The following is a 22,109-nucleotide window of genomic DNA, read 5'->3' as shown; positions in this document are numbered from 1 at the left end:
TGCAATAGTAAGTCTGATAGTGCCACAAACCATCAAGTAAGATGCAAAAGAGCCAAATATTACAGTATTTCAATTTCAGTGAAATGCTTCAGGCCTGAGACGGAGACGAAGTTGAATGAGTATTGGAAAATGGCCCAGGTTTGCGGCTCAGAACAGCCTTTTCTAAATAGGCATCAACTTGTGTACACATGCATGTAGTGAGTTCTTCACATGTGAATATCATTGTAACACCCCCCCCACAACTTTCTACCAACCATGGGTTTGGCAAACTAGAGTTGAATGATTACTGACAGAAATTGCTTGTTGTAAGTTAAATGATTGATACACTTTACAAGCAAAAGATGTGGATCCCGACCTTTTTAAATACGGTGCAGGGTGAAAGTTGCTTGGAGATTTCTGCTGATCAAGGGAGGAAAATTCTTCAGGGAAGGGGGAGGGATTGAGATCAGCGACCTTTATCAGGGAGATGTTACCTGCCTGTTTACTGGCACAGTTGGGAAAATGGAGTCACACATTGTGGTCAAACTAAACGCCTGGCTTCCTGCAAAAAGGCTTTGAAATCAAAGAATACCGGTATATGTAAGTGAATTAAACAGAAAAAGTACTTGTGCATAGCTCGCTCTGCATACATGTACTTCTTCACTGGGGCATTTTGTGTGTGTGAGTTTGTTTCTGCATGCAATTGGGGACCCTGAACAATAGAGGACAATAAGGTCCCCGATTGACAGAGGGTCCCCGATTGACAACTGTGTACAAAACATATGGGTGGTCTTCTAAAAAAGTATGAACAAAAGAGGAACAATAGGGGGTCCCCCGGTTGCAGGCAAATACACAATTGGGTGTGTGTGTGTGTGTGAGGGGTACCTTGCCCTTGCCCTATTAAAGTCACATGTAGCATCCCCCCCCAAAAGAGCAAAAGCACACAGAGTTTGATGGAATTCACATATGTAAACAAAACACACAAGATCAGATCAGCTACAAATCAGAAGTTTTTTGGAGAAAACAAATCATTAGCTTTTGTGGGAAGTGGTTGACATTGCATGTTTGTTGTTTGGTGGTCCACTGTACTTCGTCAGGTATCAGGGCGGGATTGTCCCCAAGTTAAAGGAGCTGTGCCGACATAACTGTTTTGAATGTTTAATTATTCACATCTTGGAAATATACAGCTGACTGATGATTGGCATATGTTAAGGTCCCCAAAGCTTGAGATCGCTTTGGTCATTCTGCTACCACTTACACTGTGCCATGTGGTAGAAAGCCAGAATCTTGTTTGTTTTGCAGGTTCTTCTGGGTCAGGACCTCTCCCCCCACCACAGCTTGAGAAGTAGATAAACAGAGGCCCTTTTTTTTTTTTAAATCCTTAACCCCCTCCTCATGATGGCAATGTATGAAACTTTCTGAGACTGGGAAAAAAATTATAACACCAAAATTGCTCTATCTGTCCTTGGAAACGGCAGGTGGTACCTGTAGAAAAGTGCTCTTTGTTATGCTCGGAGCCCACGCAGATTTCCTTATGTGGCCTCCTGTATTGCTGTTTGCAAAGGTTAATGTTGCACTGTTTGCTTTTGCTGAACATAAGTGATGGGCATCACAGGTTGCTGCTGAAAGTCTCATCTCTTGCATGTTGTAAATATGGGGCAAGTACGGGCGACACTGATGCATACCGCAGTTCAGCTTTGGAAGTTAAGGAGCGCCCTCAAATAAATTCTGTGATATGAAGAAAAATTCTCCTGCAGGGCAGGCTTCTGGGGATGCTGCAAAAGTTCCAATGTGTTTTATTTTTTCATTTGTCATTCCATGATGGTGATAGATATTGCATCACTGGCAATTTCTGATATGTGATGTTATGATATGTCATAATACCAGTATATCGGTAATAATAATAATAAAGGGATAATGCAAAACAGATTTGTTTGTGTGTTAACTTTAAAAGAGGTACTTACTTGAATCTGTGGTTTGCTGCGCAGTAGAGTTGCATCTTATCACAGAATCCTGCAGAACACTTTCAATGGTAGCTGCAATGGAATCTTATTAAATTTATTCAAACCTTCGCTGTGTACATTTGTGTCTCATCTAAACTTATTTTCAATTTTTGCCTCAACATTTCCAAGGGGTTCTTACTGCCTTTGTGGGTTTATGCTTACAGAGATTTCCATATTCATGGGGAAAACTTTGATGTCATGCCGGGAAGAACACTTTAATGTTACACTGACTTATACAAAAACTCCTGTATTTTTAAGAAAAGGGGCTTCACTAATTTTTTTTTCTTCCGTGGTGATGGATTGTTACCAATAAGCAAGCGTTCGATCCTTTGTCAGAAATACTTTCAGGAAGTAGATTTTGGGTTAAACAGTATGAATGGAATAACCTATGCAAGGGATCATGTATTCAACGGGTAAAAACACACAAACAACAGCCCGACTTGTCCAGAATAGCATGGTATGTACAATGTGAACTGGTAAAGTTTCAGAACAATAACTGTTGGAGAGAAAAATTAATCATTGCGGCATTCATAGCAACTCAACTGAAATGTTCAGCTCTGTAAACGTTACATTCTGAAAAAGATGACGTGAGTGTGACCTTTTGTGATGGGAAAAGAGCAACAGCAACATACATGCACCTTGCTCGTGTATGTGTTTTCCTTGAACAGCCATTTTTGCTGTACGCTTACTGTATGCAGGAAGCTGGCGTGAGTAACTATTATGATTTTCATTTCTTTCTTGTGGACCTGGGCAGTAGATGGAGGGGGGCCCTTCCTGATAAGCCATAGCTTCTTCATTTGCAGTGGTTATGTGATATTTTTGCCTAGAATGTGAGGCACCTTTAGGATAAATTATCCAACACCACTGAAAGTTGGGTTTTGTTGTTACGTTTCACAGCTTGGGGACTTTTTAAACCTATTACTGCAAACAGTAATTAAAAGCAATCTTTTGTTTTCATATTGAACATGAAATATTAAGTTAAAAGGTATGGCTTCACATTTAACAGGCAGATGATGACAGGCTAGTTTATCCTATTGTGTCAGAGTGAGAGGGGCTGAGCAGATGGTGATGTAAGCAGAGCTGTTTGGAAAATTTAGTTGCATATGTGTGCAGTGGTCAGTGTCAAAGGTTGTAATGGGAAGTATTGGGAATTGAAAAAAAAAACAACTTTTTTTTAGGGGGGAGGAAAGGGCCGCGACCTGTGAACTCTTGAGGGTTGATCATCGATTATTCCAAGGGTGTAGTCCACCAATTCAGGCCCCATTGAAAACAGTGTAAAATCAACATTGTTCGGGGCTCAATAATATGCGTACCAACATCCCTGAGGCATCTGAAACACATGTTAAATGGTCCATAATCTTTCACTTTCTTTCCAGTTTTCTGTGGGTTAACCGATTACATTTTGAGTTATTCCCTAAAAAAAATTTACCCCCATTGCAGCCATTTTTCAAGTGACAACCCTCAACTTTCTTGGGCACTTAGAACCATTATTCAACAGTAATTTTTTAACCATTCTGCTCTCAGATGAAGCTCAAAGACCCAGGGAGTTGATTCTGGCAAGGATTTACACAATCTCACCATTTTGGGGGCCATACAATCTCCTTTTTCAAAAGATACTGTGGGGGCACTTTCAGTGCTAATGAGCTGGCCAGAAATTCTCGTTTGAATTAGTGGACTGCACCCCCAAGTGATTGGTATGGTAGAACTCACTGCAGGCACATTCTCCCACTTTGAACTGGTCTGCCTTGCAGAACTCTGGTCCCTGACAATGATGTTGCTAATGTGCAGGAAAATCACTTGTATGTGAATCATTTCAACACTTATAAAATGTGTCATATATACATGTAAATGCAGGAAAAGGCATCAGTAATATTAAGGTTGAAAAGTTGACATTTCAAAGATCTAAGACTTTGTGAGTTCCTCTAGTAGTCTAAACTCAAGTACTTTGTTCTTACGTGTAGGTCAGCCCTTCAGGTGGTCACTGTTCGTTGTTTTGTTTATATGTTGTGCCTTCGCTTCAGGTTGCCTTCACTGGCCCACCCTTCTTTTAGAAATTGCAAAAACGACACACCCCGTCAATCATTACCAGAATCTTTCTTTTACATGTACATCTGTATGCTGACCCCCAACACTAAGGAATTTGGTTAGAACTGTTCTTCTGATATCAAATGTCGGCCAGGGCTTGCTGCATGTGCATACAGTAGGGCAGAGGCAAATGATCTGCATTTCTGATCACAAAACCTGTAAAAGTTTCTTTAATGTTTAATTTCACTTGAACTCAACAGTCATGTGGAATATGATATCACCATAGGACACTGCAGTTATAGTTTTGAGTAATACTTTTTGATATCATTTATCCATTTGAGTAATATTTTTATGAAAAGCTTCAAGTCGCAAACAGTGCGTGAAATCGACAACCCAATGCTCATTTAGAAAGGGTGAACAAATCTCACGCAATGTGATTGGTCAACGCACTGCAAACTCTGGAGGTGCACTATTGTGAATTGCCTGTATTGGAAATCAGACGAAGAATAGCACATATTTCCTTGAATGGTATGTGCAGCATTTTAATTTTCAATAAACGTGACCCTCCCCCAAATCTTTTTTTCATGTCATTGTTGGCATTGAATTAGAGCTGTGGACAAAAGCTTGATGAACATATATACAAACTATGTGTACTGTCATCTTGAACTTCGTTCACCTTGTGAAGATGGAATAAAGTTAATGTATTTTTCCCCTCTTTTTTAACATTATCAAGATCACACATTCCGTGTTGTTTTCTGTACAGTCAGAACATGGATTGAGATCTTGTGCAGAATTTTTTTGTGTGATTCCTGGATATTTGACATCAAATTTCTGGAATTTTAGAGTTTGATTTGTCTACTGGTTTACCTCATGGTAAGCATCAGTGGAAAGATTCACATGATCTTAGCCACTTGGGAAAAACTTGTGTCCTTTTGTGAAATGCTCAAAAAAGGTCACAGCGTTTATTGTTGCCATTGTTACAACACCAATGCTGGATGTTCCTTGGGTTTCTCTTCCATACATTGTTTGACTTTCTGAATCTTTGGTTTGACATGCATTTTTCAACCTCTCATTTTCCATGTTCCGTGGGTTTCTCTTCCATTTGACATGCATTTTTCAATCTCTTGTTTTCCGTATCCGTGAGGAATTGTGGTATTTTTGGAGGTGCATCATGTTGTGGCATTTTTCTATTGTACAAGAATATGCAAGGTGCTGTGCATTGTTTCATGTCTTGGCCGTAGAATTTCTTTCTCACAGACAAATGATTGCATTTCCAGTATGGCTTTCCATGGAGAGAAGCCAGTATTTACATGCATGTTGGATGCCTGTATAGTTTGTAAAACAGAGACTTCCCTCTTAAAAAAAAAGGGAAAGCAGCAGTCATTTATGTTAATTACTGACATATGGTAAAGAACTTCATTTTGAGAACTAGCATTTCCAGCAAATTATACAGAATGCCGAGTACTGCATCACAGTTTTTTCATTTCATTGGCTATCTGAGGTCATTTGTAATTTTGCTTTATATCTTTTCCCTATGATAGTAGATTGGGCAGGCAATTTGCCTGATGTATTATCTTATCGCTGCTGGAAAACCTGCTTTGTGTGCCTCCCCAGTGAATCGTACTTGACATAGGCAATCCTATCGTAGCCCATTCATCTCTGATGTATATGGTCAGGGTCCATTGTGTGTGAAGTCCACAGTTCCTTTTTTTTTTCAGGCCACACACATTTTAGCCCCCCCCCTCTGCATATGATTATACATGTGCCTGTTACATGCATACAGTCCACTCCACTGCATGCTGAGGGCAAGCGTGCATGCATGCATGGCCCTACATTGTATGGCCTGTGGCCAGTTCAGTGGGTTGACCTGAAACCAAGCGTACATGTTCTATTCATCAACATTCTGAGGTCAGCTTGGTCCCAGAATAGCACACATGTACTGTACAAGTACATGTACCGGCAGCAGAGACTTTGAACTAGTGCCTATGCGGTGTTATGCCCAATGCCCAACACTAAACCAAGCAGTATTTGACCACCTGTTTGGGAACAATCACCCCTTCCATGCTGCACTTGGGGGGTCATTTTTTTTTAATGCCAATGGTTGAGTCACATCATGAAGATTTTGGGCCAGCTTCCTCAGCACTCAAGTCTACAGGCCATTCAAACTGACCAAAGCATCACATCATTTTAGAGTTAATGACTGCCATGACTGCAGACTTGCGTTGGACACAGCCTCCCAAGAACACAAGTGTTGTAGAGCTGGTCAGTTGTGTGTCGCTCCAGGTTTTTTTTTTCCTTCCCTGTCTGTGTGATTCTGTCCTCTTTTCCGGTGGAGGTTATGTGGAAACAGCAGGAGATAATGGTAAATACCTATTTATTTCCTTTACTTTGCTGCGGGGAAAACTGTGTTTCAGTGCTGCATTGTGAAACCGCAGTCCCAGACTCTTTCGGAAGATTCTGTGACACTTCTTTGACAGAAAATGTTCTGTGAGGTGTTTATGTTGCCAGAGGGCTATAATATGTGGTTTTGTGGGGAAGATAGCTTGGAGCGTTGGGTGAGAGGGTCAGTACTGGATTGCACTGATCTTAGGTTTTTATACTTATACATTACCCCATACCGTTATGGCCTTGAACATACAGGAATTGAGTTGATGTGACCAATTTTTCTTTTACCCATATACATGTATTTTGCATTTGAGTAGACAGTGTTATGCTGACTTGCCAGTGCTAGAGTATTTGCATTTTGTATAACAGTTTATATGTGTACATGACATCCTTAAATCGTACTTTGTTTTCTTTTTAGGGAGTGATTCTCAGAAAATTCTACATTAGCCATTGGTACATGTACATGTACAATAGTCGATTTTACATTATTTGGTCCGAGTTTGCTATCTTTATCCTGTAATTCAGCAAATGGGTCAGTATCCTGAAACTCTGTTTGTTCAGTGCGCAGCGGGTAGAGTAGAGGACAAAAGACATATTTTAAAAAAAAATCTTCCCCAGCTCGTAAACAGCCACATAGTGACGCATTGCAGTTGACCCTTATCAGAGCCCCCCAGGTTCATGTTTGTAAATTGCAAGCAGAGCTGTTGTGAGGAAACAGGCTGTACATGTAGGATTAGATGTGGGCTCTGCTGGCGTTGAAAGTGAGTCACAAACTCGGACGTGGGAACAGAGCTGGCATTTGGGGGGTTGGCAAATTGCATGCCCCCCCCCCAAGTCTGTAGGCCTCCGTGTAATACAGTATGCAGAATGAGCTTTCGCTTGTGACTTGCGCATTTGACAGTGTTCTGTGTCTTCGATTGGGGTTTGTGGCTTCTCCAAAGTGTGAAAAAAAAAATAGGACAGAAAACAATCCAATTTAAAAACCTTGTAAATTTAGAGCCAAATATCAGAGTTGCAGAAGTGAAAGTAAATCTTTGTGACAGATAGAAATGGGAGCATGTACATATTTTTCCCCATCTGAACTAAAAAAAAAAGCTTCTAAATGAAATCTGAGGTACAAGAAACACCCATCAAAGAAGATTAGATCCTCCAGTTCTAATACCTCATCACTCATTTCCAAGTGAAGCCAAAATCCCCCCCCCGGAAAACAACATTTCTAGGGAGAACAAAGTCCAACAATAATTGTTCTTGTGAATTCATTTTACACTTGCTCATGATTTACTCATCACATTCAAGAAAAAAATGTCCAAAGCAACAAAAAGCAAGGATACGCCTCTTTGTTGGCTATTTGCATTTGTTGGATTTGCATTCTTTTGCACATTTATCTTTCCCGAAAACAACAAACCAACACCCCCCTCTATCCCCAGTCAGGACCCTCTGGCATAATCCTGCTGCTTATGTTTTCTGTTACAGAAAGCATCATGTACTTTCCAAAATGAGGCCAACAAAATACATGTACATACAAGTGCCTTCGATCGCAATCTGGTTCCAGTGGCATGGCCAACCTTGGCAGGCATGCGCCTGCAGTCAACAAGAGGCTTGGGCCAGTACTTGTTTGACTGATGTTGGCTGCAATTACGCGTACATTGTACATGCACATGTACTTGTGGGCTGGTACAATGGGCGACTTGAAGCATAATGCTGTTCAAGTTGCTATAGCTGTACATGTGCATACATTTATGTACATTTGTATATATATATATATATATATATATCCCCACCCCCCCACCCTCACCCCTCAAAGGAAAAAAATGGGGGCGGATCCAGTGTCATGTCTCCTAACTGCTGAATTCTGTAGACGCCAACCTTTCAATGATTCATTCCACAACATTCCCTGGAGCAGAGACCCAGGAGCTACGAGAATGCATTTAAAATGTCTGTCAGATTCAGGTGCCAGCCAGTGGAAACCAACTGTGTGGTGGTGACATGTGCAAGCAAAATTTCTAGCAAATGAATGCCCTAAACCAAACAGTTCATGAAAAATGGATTGAAGCGTCAAGATCTGGCACCATACAGGCAGGGTTTGTTTGGTTTGCCCTACCTGGTCTACATGCATTTTGTACGTGTATGTGTCCACCAGCTAGTGAGAGTGATTGCAGCTTGAAATGAGAAGATGGAGCAACAATAAATATGTGGCGAACAAAACCTGTGTGTTTTTTTTTTCATTTTGGATTTTTTTAGTATCGTGGTATTCAACAACAATGGAAGGTAATACATAATGAACTTCGTGTGACAGACTGGTAGTCATGTGCATGTGTTTAATGACAATGCTTTTTTAAATTTCTGCAGGGCTTTGTCGGTGAGTGCATGGGAAGGGATCATGAATGGATGAGGCCACGGAAGCTGAAGTAGTCAGTGACAGCCTGCCTGGGAGTGAAGAAGGCGATCTGGACATTGACTTGGAGCTGAGCAACAGGCTGGAGGACACCATTAAGCAGGAGCGGGTGGAAGAGGAGGAAGTGGATGAGGAGGGGGAGGAAGAGGATCGCCTGGAAGCTGCAGCCAGCCAGGAGAGCCAGGGCTCCCCGACGGAGAAAAGTGGAGCCAAAGCAGCTGAAGCACCAGCAGCCACAGCAGCAGGGGCAGCAGCCGGCGGACAGAAGAGCCTGACCGGCTACCAGTGTCGACTGTGCACCGTCCTACTGTCATCTCAGGGAGCTCTGGATGAGCACATGAACATTCACAGCGGCTCGCGGCCCTACAAGTGTCGGGAGTGCAACTTCAGCTGTTCGCTGCAGAACACCTTGGTGCAGCACCTGGCCGTTCACAGCCATCCCCGGGCTGATATGAACAGCCAACTGTGGCTGGAGCAACCGCAACAACAACCAGCCCAGCCAGCAGTGTACAACAACCACCACCACCAAGCCGACCGGCAGGCTCCTGAGCTCCACCCTCCAGTGCCCCTCCCGCCCCGAATGCCACTTCCTGAAAACCACGCCCCAAGCCTGCCATTCTCCACCGCTGTGGAGCAGGCCCTGATGCCATCGGGGCTGCCCAGCTTTCCCGACCAGGGCAAGGTGTTCCAGTGCAAGCTCTGCACTCACGTGTCCCCAACCAAGACGCACCTGAATGAACACATGAATGTCCACACCGGCAAAAAGCCCTACAAGTGCTTGGTTTGTGGTTTCAGCAGTGCCTTTCGGAGCAGTCTCATGCGCCATCTTATTGTTCACACAGGCACAAGCAAACAGTTCAAGTGCGATTCCTGCCACTACCAGACTCCATACAAGTGTAACCTTCAAGCCCATAAGCGCAAACGCCACAACTCCAATTCCTTGGACAGTCTTGACATGAACTACCCACCTGTCACCTCCCAGAACCAGACCCCTCTGGAGGACAGCCCCCCGCTGCAGACTCATGGCAAACTGTTTTCATCCGAGGAGCAAGCTCGTTACCTCATGCAGTCCGAGCTGACCAACTCGGCCCACCCAACTCACCAGTCCCACGAAAACTCAGGGAACCGCCGGCACTCACTCTCGCCCGATGACCACGACTCCTCAGCGTCCAACGACACACATGAATCAGCCAGGATCACCAACTCTCACGTGCCCTTGCTGAAGAGTGGCGATGCCAGTCGGTACAACTCAGACGGGTCGGTTGTACCGCAGTCCCCTGAGCCACCTGTGCTGGAGAAGAACTCACTAGTGAGCAATGCCGAGATGACTGACAGACCCAAGTCAGGAGAAGCGCTGGACTTCTCGAGCCCATCCATGAGCAACAACGTCCACGACTTGATAACCAATGCGAGCACAACGCAGAGTGCCATTTCTATGCTGTCGAACTCCGTCTCCTCGGCTTCGTCAGCGTTAGGGCTGCCATCGGGGGCATCGTTCACCAGCAGTGTGCCCAACAGCATGGCGACCAGCATTCCTAGCACCTCGCCCCAGCACCCCCTCACCGAAATCTCGGTCATCACACCACTGCAGTGGGCCGGTGCAGGCTTCCCCATTTATCGGCGAAAGAAAGAGGGCGGTGCCCGCAAGCGCAAGCGCACCCCTTTACCCAAACGCAACTACCTCATTTCGCCCAACGGTGACGACCTCAACAACTCCTGGACCGACACACGACCAGAGATCGCCGACTACGTGCGAGCTGGTGGGGAGCCCCAAGCCAGGCAATACTGCCAAGTCACTCAGGCTTACAGTTTCAAGACAGAAGAGGGCCTGCCTTATGCAATCAAATCGGGCGGCATCAACGGCGTGGACCTGTCGGTGGGGCCCCGGGAGGTGGTGTATCCAGACATCGAGCCAGTGAGCAACAGCTCAGTGTCACCCGTCAGTCAGGCAGCGGATGACACCCCAGATGAGCGCAACACACTACCTCAGGGGTTGCCCGTTATGATGGATGCCCACCCGGAGAATCTGGCATTCAACCAGTCCTCCCAAGCCACCCAGACCAACTTGCCCTACGTCGTGGGTGATTCCTCAGGTAAGTTGGATGGGCAGGCCCAGACAGATCAGGTGGGGCCTGACCCCTCCTCCCTCCCCAGCAACCTCCTCAAGTGCCCCCATTGCGAGACGTTCTTCACTGACCACGTCATCTTCACGCTGCACATGAGCTGCCACGGCAGCCGCCATCCCTTTCAGTGCAGCATCTGTGGCTACGTCTGCCGGGATAAGATTGAGTTCACCTGCCACATCACCCGCAGCCAGCACATGCGGTGAAAATCAAATCCACAACAGCACACCCAGTTTCCAAATGTTTTCCCCTCCCCTTGCATTGTAATATTTTGTTGGAAAGTGCGGAGGGGAGGACATTTTATTTTTATTGTTCTTTTGTCAGGTTATTCACCTATTTACCTCTTGCGGACCACTTTGTACGATGTGAATCTTGATAATTGTGGAACTCAAGGCTTAACTCAGGGAGAATGAAATATTGAAGAAACTTAAGCTGCCATGTTTAGTCAAGGTTGTGTGTCATGTCCTGTATGTATGGTTCTGTCGTAAAAATTAAATTTACGTGGTTTAAAAGAAGTATACAGGTAATTATTCTAAATTGTTTTGTAAAAAAAAACAATAGAGATGTCTATATGTAAAATGCACTCGCAGGTGGATTATATATATTAAATGAGTGCTTTTATTATTGTGAAGTCACCATGTGACAGACATCTCCAAATGCTGAAAAGCTGAGTACAAAAGGAAAGGATAAGTAGTGTAAAACATGAGTCTTGATAGTAGGTTCGAGTTTTGGACTTTTGAAGTAGAATTTTTGTAGAAATATATATATAACTAGATGCAACATATAATCATGATTGTATACAGGTTGCAAGCAGTTGTTCCTCTGCTTTAAAGTGGCAGTGCCTGCGAATTTGTTTCCCTGTATTTTTCTGGTCGATATGCCATTTTAAGGGAGAGAAATCACAGGAGAGAATGGGAAGGTCCAAAGGGGGAAGGTCGAGATCTGAGAATTTCCTCCAAATGTGATGGGTGGGCTTCAGAGGACCATCTTTAACCTTGAAATGGGAGGGAAAAGGGGAGAGGAGTGACTATTTTTTGCCTGGGAAAGCAAACTTGGCAAGTCTCAGTGGCGTGAGACTGGATGAAATGGTGGCACTTGAAATGTCCTTTTGAAGAAATCACTTTCATATTTGTGGTCATCATGTCCACCTTGACTGGTGTGTGCCAAAAAGAGAGAGAAAAAGGTTTGTCTGAAAATGAAATTCTCAGATCGATTGTGGAAGATGCAGATGCGTCAGTCTGTTTGGAGGGGCAACAGGAATTGACTGTAGTTGACAGAGTGATTGCGTTTACAAGCAGTCAGTGCCTTCATGTTTTACTGCTTTTTAGTCACCTGCTGGGTTCATTTGTTACTTTGGATAGCTTTAGCTTGCGTTGCTCTTTTTTTCCATTTTTTTCCCTTCATTTTTAAAGCTTCAATTTCGGCTTGTTCTCAAGTGTTAATTGGAGAAGCAGGCGGCCTTCATGTTGTAAATAGTTTTCATTCTCTTTTCATTTTAAATTCTGGTTCGATTTTAAAGTGCACTGATTATTTGTCTGAAGAATACCGAAGAGGGGAAAAAGCATTCGGTAAACATGAAATGTTTTTTTCCCGGGGAACAATGCATTCTGTCATTTATTTATTTTCTGCAATTCTTGACAGTTCAATATATCAACACAAAATCACACTGAACAGAATTTTACATCAAAGACCAATGTGATCATATTTGTTGGATTTCCACTCCCCCCCCCAAAAAAAAGCTGTTGAACTCTGCGCAGTGGAGAGAAAATGAACGGCCAAAACAACATGAAAAAAAAAAAAAAAAAGAATGGCTGGAGGCAGAGTCAGCTATTGCACAGTGCAACTTTTGACTCGGAGGATCTCACCTCAGTGAACTCAATAAGTCGGTTCCCTTCATTGTGACTGCCCAAAACTAAGATAGTTTTGAAGGTTATATGGTTGCTCGGATGTCCTCCAGGAAGAGATGGCCAGAGCAATTATCATCAAGCAACAGGGCCATTGTGCAATGATGCAAGATGGACTTTGTAGCTGATGTGTTTGCTTCAACTGAAGGCTTTTGACACTGAAAATTGCACAGTGCAAGTGTGAGGTTTCTCATTTGGCAATATTTAGGGCATCAAGCGTTGGAGTAAGAAGGAAGCACCAAACAACCCCAAACAAAGGCCAAAACTGATCACTGGTCAGGTCACCTTTCAGGGATTTTTGCTTGCAAACTGTAAATGCCAATGTGATCTTTTCATATACATGTATGAGCTGCATCAAAAATGGACAGGAGTAATTTGGCAACTGCTTTTATATATAGGAAACCAAAAATATGCAAATTTTTTTCTGCACAACCTCCCCCACCCCACATTTATATTTACTTGCAGTGCCAAACTGCTGACTGCTGAAATACACGCACACTGTAATAATCCACACCGGTGAAAAGCCAGCAAGCCCGCATCAGTTCAATAACATGAAAAGCTGGGATGTTGGTGTGGTTTACATGGTTTTTTTTTTCCCAGGGCATCACCTCACATTATGCAGTGAACTCATGCATAGTTTAACCATGCTCACTGCAGCTTCCTCGGCCAGTGTGGAACCTGATGCATTCAGGTTGGAGGGAGGGGGACAAACAAGAATGCGTTGGCGCAAGTCAGTGAACTGGAGTGTCTCCCATGAGATTTTACTTCAAACAGGATGGGAAAGGGGCGAGATTTGCGATTAATCCACTGGTTCTTTGCATAATCAGTTCTTTCTCTTTTCTTGCTCTCCAATGGAACGGTCGGACATGTACACGTCAGGTACAGCATAAGACGCTGTTAGGAAGTCATCCGGTGCACTGACATTTTCCTTTGATTTGCACTTTGCATTCTCTGAAATGCCTGTCACGATAAGGACACTCTTGAAATATATGTTGGTCTTTGGAATTACACACAGCATGAACCAGTAAACAGCATTTTCTTCCTTAAAAAACAACAAAAAAATTGTGATCTTTTTTGGCATGCATCTGGATGACTTTAAATATTGCACATTTATTTTCGAAACAGATTTGCATTTTTTTATACACGAGTATCAAGTTGTGCCCCGTCAGTCTGCATGTGTTAAAATCAAACAATCGGTGCGTATTTCATGTACACCTTGGACATTTGTTTTTCCATTTTTTAAATGAAATAAAAGCAAACAAAAGGCCAAAATTTGTATGTTAAACTTCAGCGCATATTATCCCAAGAGGGAATGGATATCGTGCTCAGTAATATCAGAATGCCAAGCATATTTTAATAATATACCGGTACATGTATTTATATCAGGGATGGTATGTTTTGTATGAAATATTTGAGATAAAAATGGAATACCTTTGAATCATTGATGTGATGAACATTAACAGACCTCAGCCCGAGTGCTGCTGTGGATTGGTGTTTCTTTTTTTTTTTTCAAGTGACTGTTCTTTCAAAGACTAAGATGAGAGAGATTACCTTTTATTTCTATTCGAACCGAGTATTGTAATAATGATAGCTACCTCTTGTTGTTTTCCCTTTGTGGCATTTCAGTTTTGAGCTTAACATGCCTTCATGAAGCTTGCTTATTTTCATGTTTCTTTGTAGAGGTTATGCATACATGTACACGTCCCTCCTTCTAACTCGGTTGGCACGGGCACAACTCCATGGTGGCTTTTGCCTTGAATTTAGGCGTGGAGCTTTTGAGTTTGGAAATGACAGCACTGCAATGAAGCAATGGGAGAAATACTAAAAATGACAGTTTGTTCTCACTGGTATTTTGCTGGAGTATAATTAATACTGCAGTGCAGTTCACAACAGGTGTATTTCTGTGACCCTTTCATGACTTTCAACATAACAAGGATAGGAAAAACATTGCAATCAATTAGAGTGGGCACACTCATTGACAGCCCGAATGTAAGACTGTCGGCTGTTTTCCAAAATGCTTCTATTTAATTTTTGGTGGATGAGTGGAACTCTTTATGAATGTGTCAGTTGGTGAGATGACATCGCTGAGCGTGTGGGGAAGAAACACACACTTTAGAATATCATCATATTGTCATGGTTACTGGACTGCTCCCAGGCACGACAGTGTACATTTCCACTGTGTAAAGTCAGGGAACAAGTCCTTGGGGAATGAGGTTGTTTTTACCCTTTAGATATCAACTTTTTTTAGTGCTGAAACCACCTTTGTTTGAAATATCCTGATTCTGTTTTGGTGGTTTTCCCTTTATAATCGATTTATAGTCAGTTAACTGTTCAACATGAATGTCTGTCAGAAATTAGGGCTATAAGTAAAAATATCAGTGGTGTTAATTTTGATAGGGGGGGAGGAGAAGGGGATGCTGAGGAGTGAAGATAGTTTGTACAGTTCGTCCAGTCTGCGTGGAATCCCAACCGTTGTCATTCAAGTCCGTTTGTAAGTTCTGTGCAGCCCAAAATGTGAGAAGCTGTAGTCATTTTGTGGTTGAACTATGGAGGGATTTTTGGGTGAAATTCTGATAAGAAATAGGGGAGGGGAGGTACCGTAACACGGTGATGCCAACATCCAAATAGAAACAGCGATCTGTTGCACGGAACCCAATCAGTGGGCATCATCGTGGTGTTGTCCATAGAGATACGTTGCCATAGGAACAAGTGACCTGAGACAGGGTTGAGAACTCCACAAGGACAAGCTCTCGAGTTGACTAGTGGGGCGATTCAAGGGGGCAGGGATGGATGAGGGAACAATGCAGAATCCTGCAATTTTGGAAATTGCCTTTCAGGATTAATGCTCTTTGATGCTCTTCCCTAGTGCAGTGTTTAAGTATATTCATCACCTCTCGAGGCCTCAAGACACCGTCATCTGGAAACATATTTTTGAGTGTACATCGCCTGTGTTTGGTCAGTCAGTGCCCTTAACTGCCATCCTTCCTGCTGTGGTTACTTCAGATGAAGGTTTCTTCTGAAGTGACAATGCTGAGCAGGATTCACCATTAGTGTTTATCTTTTTTTGCCAATTCCAAATATTTGCCAGATAGTATTTAGAAACATTTTTCATTTATCTCTAGAAAATCAATGTTTCTGACCTTGTCTCTCTGATCTGAAGTTGTTTACTCGTGGATTAAAAATCAGTTGAAATTCAAGTGATACCCTGCTTCCAAAAACCAAAAATTTAAGCAACTTTCAAGATCCTAAAATCTCAATTTTGAAACTTTCAATTTGACCAAATGCACAACGAAAGGGAGCACAGTACACGCCAAGTACTGCAGCGTGCTCACTGTCACCGGCCGGTAACAATTTGACTTCTTTCCTCGCGCGCGCAGAATCTCACGACCTTGGCCACGGCCTTGATGGCCTGCGCCAAGCCACCTGTGCACGGCGACATTTCCCCCCTCCCCCATAACACTTGCACCAGTGCTTCTCCTCCACCTTCAGGCCCGACTCCTACTTGAAACCGGGCCGTTAAGATTGATGTTCTAAATAATCCCTCTTGGGGAGGGGGCGGAGAGTGCAACTTTGTGACTAATGCTCAATAACAGGAAACAGGGGAAAAGGAAAAAAAAATTGATCTTGTTCTGTCAGCGCAGAGTACATTATACATCATCCATGCCCTTTGGAACCTTGTCTACTTTAGCACCTGCCCCTCCCCCCTCTTTTTTTTTAATTCAAGGGATCAGAAAAGCACATTGTTCACGTCACATCAGGGTGATGTGGCTGATTAGGTTGGCCTCAAACGTTGGGCATCATTGCCTCGACATCGTTATGAGTAATCATGTGACAGATCTGAGGATTTCACCAATGTGGGTTCCCAAAAGGCCAGATCAGAAAAGGAGGGCAGGGGTCAGAGGAAAATAACTAAAAAAAAAAACTCGAACATACTTTTTCTTCTTGTGTTTGAACGTACTTTTTTCTCGATTTTTTTTGGGGGGGGGGAGGGGGATGGGGTAGGCGGATAAACGCAAACAGAAATGACCAGGTCAACTAAAATGGGTGGACGTGCACTTGTCCCTCCAGCCCCAGGAGGCCTTTGCTCACAGCAAAGTTAATGAAACAAAAACACCCAATGCGAGTGTTGGGAAGCCGTGAACAGCGCAGATAAATGAGTTGGCTTGGAAGGGCAAAAAGAAAAGAAAAAAAAACCCGACGGAACGAAAAATACCACACCGACCGCTCGACAACATCCTCACGAATGGGCTTGATGAGATGAACAGAAGCGGAAGCGGTTTACTTTTCTCAGACCCTCCTGTGTGTATCAGGAATTTTTAATTTCATCTTTCACGTTTTCATGGAGGCAACTGTTACTTTGTTGTGTGCGCCGTACGGTACATGCTCATGTATGCATACCTCTCGGACTTACTACTTCCCTACCGCTGTAAAGTTTTACTGCGCTTTTTAAAAAAAAGCTTGCACATTACTATACATGTAATTGCTAACGTTGGGTTTTTAATATACATATATATATATATATTAATAGTGGTATGGTATGATAACCATGAGTTGTTTATTGTGGTTTATAAAAGCAGTAGATGTAGTACGAGATAGACCTTGTTAATTTGTATAGAACCAAAACACCTACCTCGTGAAACAAAAAAAAAAAAACTTCTTTACTTTTGTTTGTGAGGAATGGCAGAATTTGAGAAGAAAAGTTTATAAAAAATTGTTAAGTTAAAATTTCCAGTTGGGAAGAAGATGGTCCAAAATCTGACTGCAATCGAAATTCTTGGCCGCCAGGCATTCCTATTGGAATGTAGGAAGCCGCTAGGTAGTAGGCTGCACAGCTTCCTTGTGTAATTTCTTGCTGTAGCCATGTCATTTACACGTGCCCTCTGCCAGTAGAAGTGTACATGTATATTTTTGATATACTTTAGCCTCTGGCCGCTCTATCCACTTATAAGAACTGTTGAATCAGTGCATGGCCCATAAATGTACATGTAAGGGATGATGTCAAAGGTCAGGGGCCGGCATCACTTCCTGTGTTTTATTGTATCACATCTGTCTGCACTTCTTTTGGATATCGTAATCACCACAAGTTCTATATTTGTATGGTAGTGAGATTTTACAAGAAAGGGGAAGGTAATTAATTGTACAGAATTTACAGAATAATGATATCAGAAACTGATGAAATTAACTGCTCTTAAAAAAAATTCAGGAAATTGCAGGAGTATGGCAACTCGGGGAGTAGAAATAGAACCTGTGTGGTACGTGCATGTACTGTAATTGTTGGGTTTTCTGTTAACAAACACATTCAAGTTATTTTGAAATGTGTACAAAGTGGTGCACACCGCGTAATGCCAGTAATACCTTGGATGATGCTAGTTGTATGATAATATTGTCATCAGGTCTTGCAGCTCCACAAGAAACTACTGTAGAACAGTCCCATTTCTCTTTTTTTGTAAACCTTTGTAACTGGTCTTTTTCTCAGGGAATGTATTATGTTGATTGGGGAAAACCTTCGGCGTGCTTACAGGTAGTTGGAAAAAGACAAAAACAAAACACACAAACCAATAGAACAAAAAATGGTAGAGAGTTTTGGATTTAGCGATAATCAAAAACCCAGAGGAGGCAGTTTTTTGGTGACTTGTACAAGACAGGGAAACAACCCCACAGACAAGGCGTGCCCTCTAGACCCATCTAACATGAATGACTCAAGCAGTTATGTAACTCTGTAGAAGGCAAGGCTGTAAGCTGTGACAAAGCAGAATATTGTGTGCCTTTGAGACTTACCTGAATCTTACTTTTATGGGGGGGGGAGTTTCAATTGATACTATAACTTGTTAAAAGAAAAAGAAGAAGCTAGTATTCACTACAGATAGGGTCCTACCATGTTTGAGATGAACAAGTACACTGTGACAGTTTGCCCAGCTGGGGCCAAGGGCCAATTTCATAGCACTGCTTGAGCACAAAATGTGCCTAAGCGCGATAAAACCCTGCTTGATAAATCAGGTAACCAGCCAAAATTCCATGTGATGTATATTGTTTTGGGATCGAATTTATCTGTTTTTCGGTTAGCATGACAATCAGATAGAGTTTGAGCTGGTGACCTTTGTTTTTTTAAGCAAGGTTTTTTTTTTCACGCTTAAGCAAATTTTGTGTTTAAAAGCAGCCCCATGAAATTGGCCTCCTGGTACCAGTGTTTGGCTAGATGATGTCCTGGATTTGACTGAGTGCCTAATTGTATGCCTACTGTCTGGCCAGTTACCGGCACATGTACTGTTCATGTGTACCAACTCAAAACTTGCACACAAACTGTTGAAGGGCAACTCAGAGTGGACATTTGGTTGTGCTGTTACCAGGCTTTTTAATATCACAAGTAATTCTTCCAAAAAAAAGACCAGACGGTGGAAAGGGTAAATGATAAAATGACTTTTAATTGCACTTTTTGGGGGATGAAATGTCTGGTTTGTAGGTCAGTTATGATTATAATGAAGAGATCGGTACTAGCTTGACCGAATTTCCACTTTGGGAATTGCCCAGAAGCTTAGAAAGGGGGGGGGTGTATTTCCAAACCTACATGCAGTTTAATTCTTGTTGTGTCCCAAATTCCTTAATCTTGTCACATGAGGCACACGCTGAAACAACAGCGAAAGTGCACGCAAAGCATCAAGTCCCATTTTTCGGGGCTGCTAACAACCCATTTAATTTTCATCTGAATGTCTGGCCCCTGTCTACAGCGGCACAGACAGTTACACATGCTGGGTCACACTTTGTTCCAAACAGAACGTCTGGAGGTGCTGGACGGTAGTCAACAGATGCACAGCAGACATAGTAGGTCAGATAGGCTAGACGGCCACGCCCAGTCTCGGGACGCTGCCCGTCAGTAACTGGGCAAGCGTGGAGGTGACACGAAAGGCTCTCTCCGAAAAAGACAAAAAACTGGCTTCCCCGGGTTTTCTTTTCCTGTCAACCGTATAAAAACTGCTCCAAGCATCTTTTTCAGAAGTTCATACCCGTATCTCTGATTTCTTGGTCTTTGTACGTAGAAGTTTTTCTTACTTCTTTTTTCTTTTAAGAAAAATGGATTATGGCCAGTGTAATCAATTTGTTTGTATCTTGATGTACAGTAAACAGACCAATATGGTCCATTTTGTAGGAGTGTTTGTGGAAGGGACCTTCTTCAGTTTTGGGTGTAGGGTAAGTTATCGTTTGAAGATATTGAGAAAGCAGGTGTCATAGCCATTCATTGTACTCTGTTTGCAAAGCAGTTGGGATACTTCTTCTGAGTGTCAGTGTGGTATATACACAAGTACCCGTCTAATTCCTTCAGGAACGTCAACTCATAATTGGAGAAGGAACAGAGATAACCTTTATATTGCGGTAGAAACTTGAGAAAAGTATGCTGTCCAAGATGGAATAGGGTTTGCACATACGTGTAAGCTCTTTTTGATGCCCAAATGTTGCCCATCTGTTCCTACTGTACATGTATGTTACTGATGAGAGTTGGCCATGGAGGCAGAAATACCATCACAGAATTGGATCCGAGCTGAAGAGAGAGCGGAGAACAAAACAGGGAACTGCAAAAAAAAATGGTGATGTGTACAGATATATTGGTGTTGGGGACAGCCATGAATGCTGGCTAGATTTTGATACAGTTTTTGTCCTGTGTTGTAGCATTATCATCATTGATGTTAAATCCTCTTTTTTTTAATGTCTCATTATTGCTGTATGTATATTAAACTCTGACTGAAATCTGGTATGTGTTGGGAAGACGGCACACCCCATTTTACAGGTTTGTGCATGACTCCAATTTCGAGCACAGTCAATCTATTTTGATTTGTAATGACCTCGATGTATTGTTACCTCAATTTACGGACCTCGGACTGCTTGGGCAGGTTTTTGGGACTTTAGTTTGTAATACATGAATGTATGTAATTACCTCGGATCAAATACGTCAATGTAGAAAAATGCAATATTGGGATTTCAGATGTTGGGTATGCTTCGTCAGTGGTCGCACCGTACATGTTTCAAAACAAAATTTGGATATGATCGGTGTACGCTGTTACGGTAGGCTTACTTTGTTCATACTTTCCTCATCGCCAGTGAATTTTTCCATGTGTATGAGTTGTATTTCTCCGGGTTTTCCCATGGTGGAGGAGAGAAGGGAAAAAATAGCATCAATTAAGAAGGTACTATTTCATTACAAAGGTTGTGAAAAATATTTTAAGATGAATTAAGAGTACCTCTTATTGACTGGTAACATGATTAAAGTAAAATGTTCGCTCATATTTGCTGATCTTGTCTCAGGAATTGGAAACTCTTTGTCATGCTGATTTCTTTTCTTGTTGATTTTGTTTGTAACAGAAGAAATGTACTCCTCTTGTCCACGTCTTAACCTGGGAGTCTGACCTGTCTCAGATCTTTAGGAAAATATCTTTGGGACCCTCAAGTTGGTTCCCCAAAACCACAAATTATCCAGGCTTGGTTTTCTGAGGAACAACGTACATGTCCAAAAGAAGAACATTTCTACACCCCACCCCAAGCTTAACCCTCTCTTCACCCTTTACCTTACCCCATTCTCTGTCTTCAATCTTACCCCAAACCCAACCCCAGGCTCCTTTTCTACCCGAAGTTTTACATGCCATCCCAATCCCCGCCTTTAAACCTTACCCTGGGTCGGGGATTTTGGCTATGCAATTCAAAATCAGAAGCAAATTCAAAATTTATTGCGCCGTGTTCCAGGCTTATGAAGAACCTCTCAATTGACAAAATAGAAAAAGAAAAAAAAATCCCTTTTGTTAGTTTTAATCTGGTCAGTACGAAGCTAATAATTTGACTTTTTGTGAGGATGACAGCGCCGGACGGGAACAACAACCTGCTGAATGAGTCGGGGGCAAACATCTGCATTGCGAACTTCCCAAAATGGAATTCAACTCCAAGACAATGTGCCTGCAAATGTTTGTTCTGGGATCAAATTGTGTTTTCCTGCGGAACAAACTCGGTAGTTACTGACGAATACTGGAAAATCAACGCATAGTCCAGCAATATCAAAGATTCATGAAATGTCAATAGATAGGTGCCTGGATACCAGGATTGGTAGAAAGATCCATAGGGGAAAAGTTATACATGCTCTTGAATATGACCTTTTTTGAAATGCATTTTACAAGCCATCAGAAAATCTTTCACTTTGTGGTCGAGATATGCATCTGTGTATGAGGTAAGCATTGGGAGAAAAAAAAAATACCATTTCTGTGCAGCTCTTTCCCGGTCTAAAACTCAACTCCACATTACTTGGGGGGGGAACACC

General features: G+C 42.5%; 1 protein-coding gene across 10 annotated transcripts in view; it reads left to right on the top strand.

The window, feature by feature from the left end:
* Nucleotides 1-21,119, top strand: part of LOC110973937 (uncharacterized) — an 86,851-nt gene extending 65,732 nt beyond the window's left edge. For 9 of the 10 annotated variants that reach the window (XM_022225188.2, XM_022225189.2, XM_022225193.2 and 6 more), the window contains one exon: nt 8,742-21,119. In XM_022225188.2, the coding sequence (XP_022080880.1) occupies nt 8,777-11,116 (2,340 nt within the window). In that variant the 5' untranslated portion in view covers nt 8,742-8,776 and the 3' untranslated portion in view covers nt 11,117-21,119. Of the gene's footprint in view, nt 1-6,213; nt 6,370-8,741 lie in introns of those variants that run through there. The other variant, XM_022225194.2, reaches the window with a different exon arrangement.
* Nucleotides 21,120-22,109: the final 990 nt, after the last annotated feature.

This window comes from Acanthaster planci, linkage group LG13 (genome assembly GCF_054643075.1).
Source record: "Acanthaster planci isolate LZ-2023a linkage group LG13, COTS_SCS, whole genome shotgun sequence".
Classification (NCBI taxonomy): domain Eukaryota; kingdom Metazoa; phylum Echinodermata; class Asteroidea; order Valvatida; family Acanthasteridae; genus Acanthaster; species Acanthaster planci.
Note: the sequence above shows the minus strand (reverse complement) of the source record. Positions and strands in the feature narration are given on the sequence as shown.